Source organism: Neophocaena asiaeorientalis, unplaced genomic scaffold (genome assembly GCF_003031525.2).
Source record: "Neophocaena asiaeorientalis asiaeorientalis breed wild unplaced genomic scaffold, Neophocaena_asiaeorientalis_V1.1 scaffold124, whole genome shotgun sequence".
NCBI lineage: Eukaryota > Metazoa > Chordata > Mammalia > Artiodactyla > Phocoenidae > Neophocaena > Neophocaena asiaeorientalis.
In genome coordinates, this window is record NW_020174135.1 from 2,287,052 (window position 1) to 2,293,051 (window position 6,000).

The 6,000-nt window shown below is 45.3% G+C and overlaps 1 protein-coding gene across 8 annotated transcripts in view; it reads right to left on the bottom strand.

The window, feature by feature from the left end:
- Positions 1-2,925: 2,925 nt before the first annotated feature.
- Positions 2,926-6,000, bottom strand: part of ZNF236 (zinc finger protein 236) — a 105,145-nt gene continuing 102,070 nt past the window's right edge. For all 8 annotated transcript variants that reach the window (XM_024754805.1, XM_024754812.1, XM_024754807.1 and 5 more), the window contains one exon: positions 2,926-5,449. In XM_024754805.1, the coding sequence (XP_024610573.1) occupies positions 5,325-5,449 (125 nt within the window). In that variant the 3' untranslated portion in view covers positions 2,926-5,324. The remainder of the gene's footprint in view (positions 5,450-6,000) is intronic.

Here is a 6,000-nt window from a genome sequence, read left to right on the forward strand (position 1 = left end):
GAGGCTGTCGGCGGGATGAGGCACTTGGCCGCGTGGTCACAGAGCCTCTCACAAATACTCACCGGTTACAGAGGGGAAACGGTTACAGGGTTGACACCGACAGCATCAGTCATGGGACACGTGGACACTGCGTGTCACCTTGATAAGACGCACCGAGAAGAGCATCACCTCTGTGATGCAGGACCCGGACCAACCGGAAGGCACGGCAGGGCGGGGGCGGCTGCTGAACTCGCTCTCAGACGTCAGGGTAACGGGAACCACGGCGACATGGGGAGGGGCGTCCCGAGTGAAGAGGGTGGAGGTGCTGGCACGACCCTGCACCGGGTCTGCTGCACAAAGATCTTATCCTTCACAGGTTCGGCAACACCGGAAAGGGGTCTTTGGTGAAGAGTATAAAGATTTCTCTGTACCACTCTCACAACTCTTCTGTAAATCTGAAACTGCTTCAAAGAGTTTACACAAGAAGGATAAAGATTTCGGATTATTAAACTTGAGAAAGATAATTCAGAGACAACCTAGAAAACAATGCGTGGTGATGAGAGGGCAGATGGCCACCTGTTGTTCACCTCCGGCTGAGATCACATCAAGATGAGCTACTTCGTGTTAATCCGTAAGAATTTCTTCTCCTGAAGCCGGTTAACAGGGTAACCTACAATCACCCGGTTCTGATACTAAACTAGTGGCATAGGACCATCTCTTCTGCTCGATAGAGAATTTAAAAATCAGGGAAACACCTGTTTATTGGCAGAAAGGAGAGGGTGGGGCTGTGTGTTGCCCCGTTTTTCACTTTTTCCTTAGAGAGTAGAGGGATTTAATACTTTAAAGGTACTGCGTGACAGTAACATCTCCTCAGTGATAGAAATAACACTATGGATGGTACAGAATAAATTAATCACTGACATTTGTAAAAAAAAATTTCCATTCATAGAGTATGCTGAGCCGGGAACATATTGCCAACAACTGTGAAACATGGTAAATTCTCCCCACCTGCCGGCTTAGAAGAGGACCCGCCAGCTTCCCGGCTGCTGGCAGGAGACTTGAGGCTCCCGGGCCAGAGAGCAGGGGCTGGCAACTCACAGCAGGAGGAGGCACCAGAGCCCCGGCGTCTGTGTTGATACCCCAGGCCCCGACCTCCACACGCAGCCCAGAGCGGGCCAGGTGATGCGTGCACGCAGGGTGTCGTGTCCCGGGAGAGGAAGCAGGGCTTTGGGAACCTGAGTCTCCAGTAAACACACAGCAAGCCGGCCTGACCTCTGCTTCGGTGAGACATACCTTGATCACACGGGTAAGAAAAGCATGGCTCTGGAGGAAGATGTCCTCTCTCCCGAGGTCGTATTCTCTTCAAACTGCCTTGAAGAGATCGTGGAGCAGAGATGGCCAGTGCCTTACCCCTAACACTTGCAGAAATGAGACAGACCCCTGGAGAACTACCTCCCGATACACCACAGCTCACTGGTTAAGAACAGGTCCTCGAGCTGGGAAGGAAGACATCTAATCAACTAATTTTACAGACCAGAGAAGTGAACCGAACTGCCTAAAGACAGGCGGCCCGTCAGCGCCCTGGCTAATCTGACCCGAGGCCCTAAGGCCTGACTTCCCAGCTCTGCCCAAGCCCAAGACGCACCGTAGACTCGCGCCCTTGACTGTGTTTAAGTATCAGCAGCAATCTCACACCACCAAAAAGCCACGCTTTCTGGAAAAGCTCGGCTGGGCCACTTTAAACAGTTGCAATCCACGGTGGAGGGAACAAATGGGCCACGACCTGATCACTTCTGAAAGAACAGCCCCCTTCCCCCACCCGCCGTATTTTGAACGCTAATAGAGCAATATTCTTTCTACAAACAAGCAATGAGAACAGCCAACTTCTTACCATTCCCTCTGAGCAAAGCCCAGGAAAAAATAAAAATCACCTTAGCTGTTTCAGATTTACATAAATCTGAGTGATGATCTTTTAATGTTAAAAATGTGTATCTTCATGAGTTATCAATATCCTTCTGCAAAGAGGAAACTCCGTGGGAGGAACAGAAACCCACCTCCTTTTCAGAGTTCCGCCCCTGTACTAACGCACGCATAAATACTGGTGTTCTTGTAGAACTCAAGCTCACAAACGGCAATGGGCAGGAACTACAAAATACTCTTCTGGAGAAACACTCGCTAGTTCAGTGCTGACACTGGAGGAGATGGAAACTTGACGCAAGGATGGGAACTACTCACTCTAGGACCGATTCTCCTCGTCCTGTCAGTAGCGTGCTGTCAGAGGATAAGGAGACATTTGAGGGACTTCCTGCTGAACCAACAGGCTGCAGGCTGAGCCCCATTCTTGCAGGACCCTCCAACCACACGCCTGCCTTTAAGAGGGACAAAGGAGAGCCTGGGGCAGGGTGTGGGAGTGCAAAGGTGTTTCCATTTGCATCTACCGCCATTTCACGCTGACGCGACCACCTGTGCAGCTCCCTCCTGCCCCCGCAGCGGCCTGTGAGCCACATCCCAGTTTCCAGTTCAGTATCATGGGTGGGAAGGGAACGCACCCTCCTTCGGCTTACTTAAGGGCTTCACCGTTACTTTACCACAGAAGACAGTTAAAGACAGTCATGCCCTTTCTAAAGGCACTACTTTACAATTCTACTTTGTTTTCTTGCCTGGTCATTTTATGACCAGGATACCGCTGAATATGGCCAACAGTGAAAACAACAGACACTGCTACCTAACACAGACGGCCTGCCTGTCATCACACCATATTCGGATTTTTAGTTCGAAGATCTGCAAATAAACCTTGCAAGGGTAGCGTTCGCCAAGCGCAGAGGTACAGGAAAATATCATTAAAATGCTGTTCTGTAAAAACGTACCTACCTGAGCTTGAAAGGAATTCATGTGCCAAACTAGTTTAAATATTTTAAAAGAAAAAAAATTAATCACATTTCCTAACTTCATTTTTTATTTATTGTTATTTCCAAAGCAGATACGCTATGATGAGATATTTTAAAAAATACAATTATCTATCCTCAAAACCCTGGTTATGCAGGAGACTAGAAATCTCTTGTCAGAAGACTTTTTATCAACCAGTAAAGTATAAAGATCAACCTGTACTCCACTCCACCAAAAAGTTCAAGTGATATTATGTCTTTACAAAACCTTATTTTTCAAGGAATGTCTTGCAAAGAAGCAGCTTTTATAATTAGGAAGTAAATCAAAAGAATACATTAATGTCTTGTGTTTGCCTGATAATAAACTGAGAAAACTCACAAAACAGATTATTGATAGATTTTTTTTTTTCATTAACCAAAATAAAAGTAGGCTTTAGATTCACCTGGTAAGGCCTTACTTGGGCAGTGCACCGATACAATTCACTGAACTATGCTTTCTATACAATTAGGAATTAAACAAACCCCTTTTAGAGACTGACCTGAGATGACATTTAATGCTGAAACCAAAATAAATAACCTAGCAAAAACAAAATTTTTAAGATTTCAATCATTTCAACTTCGGAGATATTTGTTCACCAAAATTAATCAACATTTCTAAAATAGTTTAATACAAAATTATAAAAGAAAAGTGCAATAAAAGCAGAACCTTTAAACTCTGGCGCAATGACAATTATTCTGAATAACAGACTGCAGCCAGGTATACACACTGACATCCAAGAAAAACCTCAGGATATACAAGTCCAGCATCACAAGAATAAATCAAATAAGGCTTTTTTTTTTTTCTCCCTTAAAAAAATATACAATACATAAAGCAGTTTGAAAAAAAAAAGTAATATTATTTAACAGTTTTCTGACTTAAATATTTTCACATAAGGTTTTATATCACTATCAATGTTACTTATATACATATGCCAGAAGCGCGAACAACAAAAAATCTAAAGACGCCCCTTCAAAAAATAACAGTAAAATGTCTCTTTCTTCAGGAATCTGAAATGAGCTCCTTTCTTAATATACAAAGTCCATACAATACTTGTATCATAAAACTGCTCTCTTCTGAAACCAGCGAGGCAATGAGAGAGAAAATAAAGGCGATTACTTTTCAGGAAAAACAAAAACAAAAAACCAACCCCAGCTTTATGTCACAATGACAAGGATATCCATTTATTAATAAAATGAATACAATACTGCTCTGAAGTGCTCGCCGGGAGGTAAAAACTGCCGCTCTCTCTGTAACCGGGACTAGAGCTTATTTACAAAATATACCGTTCGGCCACACAGAGGCCCATATATCTGTATATGTACATATGTATTTATATATAGAACATATAAATAATTTCAAAGGAGAGATTCACATGAAGTAAAGAAGTTTCCATCTTTGGAATGCTGTGGGAACGACACGCACTCTGCCCCAGCGCGGGCAGCGCGGGGTAGGATTTGGTTTGGGACATGTTCAACGTGGCACCATTGATGATACTAAAGAATTCCCTGAAATAAAAAAGACACCTGCTTATGCACGAAGAGAAAACCACGGGGCTCATACAGGTTCTTACCCTCAAAGTACAGATACACTTCTTAATTACTGAGGCGGGCAGGGCTGCAGTCCCTTTGTTCCCAGGAGACCATTCTGTGATTCCGGACCTGCAGTGCATGGCTTGTGCTTTCCGCGGTAGCCCGACCCACGTACCCGAGTATCAGCTCGGGCAGCGCGAGTGGCATCACCCCGCGCGGACGGCTGGACCCTCGCGTGTGTGTCAGGCTTACTCTACTCCCCGGGTGTACGCCCCAGACACTGCATTCTTGTCACTAATGATTAGATATTTGTCATGGAGAGAGAACTGGTCCAGCCATCTCTCAAGGTATTAGTTATATTAACTTATGGTAGACTAAAAATCAGAGTCAATTTCTACTAATTTCAAAATTCACAGAGAAAAAGATGGAAAAAACTTCCCTGCGTGTTGTAACGTTTTTTCCGAACTTCATGCACCTATCTTATGTTTGTTTCATGAGCTATGCTTCTTATAACAGAAAGCATGAAGGAAAACCTATCTGGGTTTTTCCACGTTAACTTCTGTCTTTGCTAATACAAAGAAATCACACTACAATGAGAGTCCGATCCAGTTAATTTCTTTTTAACTAGACGCACTGGCCACGGAGCAGGCGAGACTGCTGACGTAGTACCTGAGTTCAGTGATTTGCAGAACAACAGCAACGTGCTTCCACCTTTCCCAGCTTTCTTCCTGAAGTCTCTGAAAGCCAATGATTCTTTAGATAATTTTATAGCTAAAAATTTTATAGCTACTGTGGTAACATTTTTAACACCTGAGGCTTCAAAACAGAAATCCCAAGTGCTTTGTTCTTCTCCACACTTCACTCTGGAAACGTTCTCGGGGCCGGGCTGCGTCAGAACACGTTGGCCAGGGTCTGCCACTCGCTCGCAGGTTCCGGCTCCACCTCGTCCAGGTGGAGCGCGCGGCTCAGCACCTCCCCTCCGTGCTCCTGGGGGACGGCGGGTTCCTGCAAGGTTCCTGCCGTGGTGATAAAGAAAGAGTCCCAGACATTCACTAGCACAAAATTATTCACATTTAAATAAGGACAACTTAAACGGAGACAAGAAATTCCTAAGTTGATTTGTTTTCCTTCCCGGTGAAAAAAGAGTCATCTGAGCTGCAGGTTTCATAATTCCGTCGGTGACGACAATTACTGTTACTTGCGTACGAACGCACACAGCGCTCGTTCCCTATGCTCATAAAGCCTATGTTCGTATGACATCCTTGATGAGCGATTACTAATTAATACTAGTGGTAACGACAGGCACAAGTTTTCTAACAGAAAGTAAAGCACGAAGCACTAGCGTGTAGATGTTAGAACTTCCTCTTCCTCAAAAACTTCACAACACGAAGGGTCCTACCCCTGTGGCTCCAGGGAAGCCCTGGGCACTACTCCCGCCACGCTCAGGCCCTCCGACTCCCCTCGTGGTCACAGCACCCAGACCAGCAGAGCGAGCCCAAGACGCAGGCTGTAACCCTCCCTGACTTGTCGGAGACACTCCGCGGGCTGCATTCCAGCCCCCGCCCCA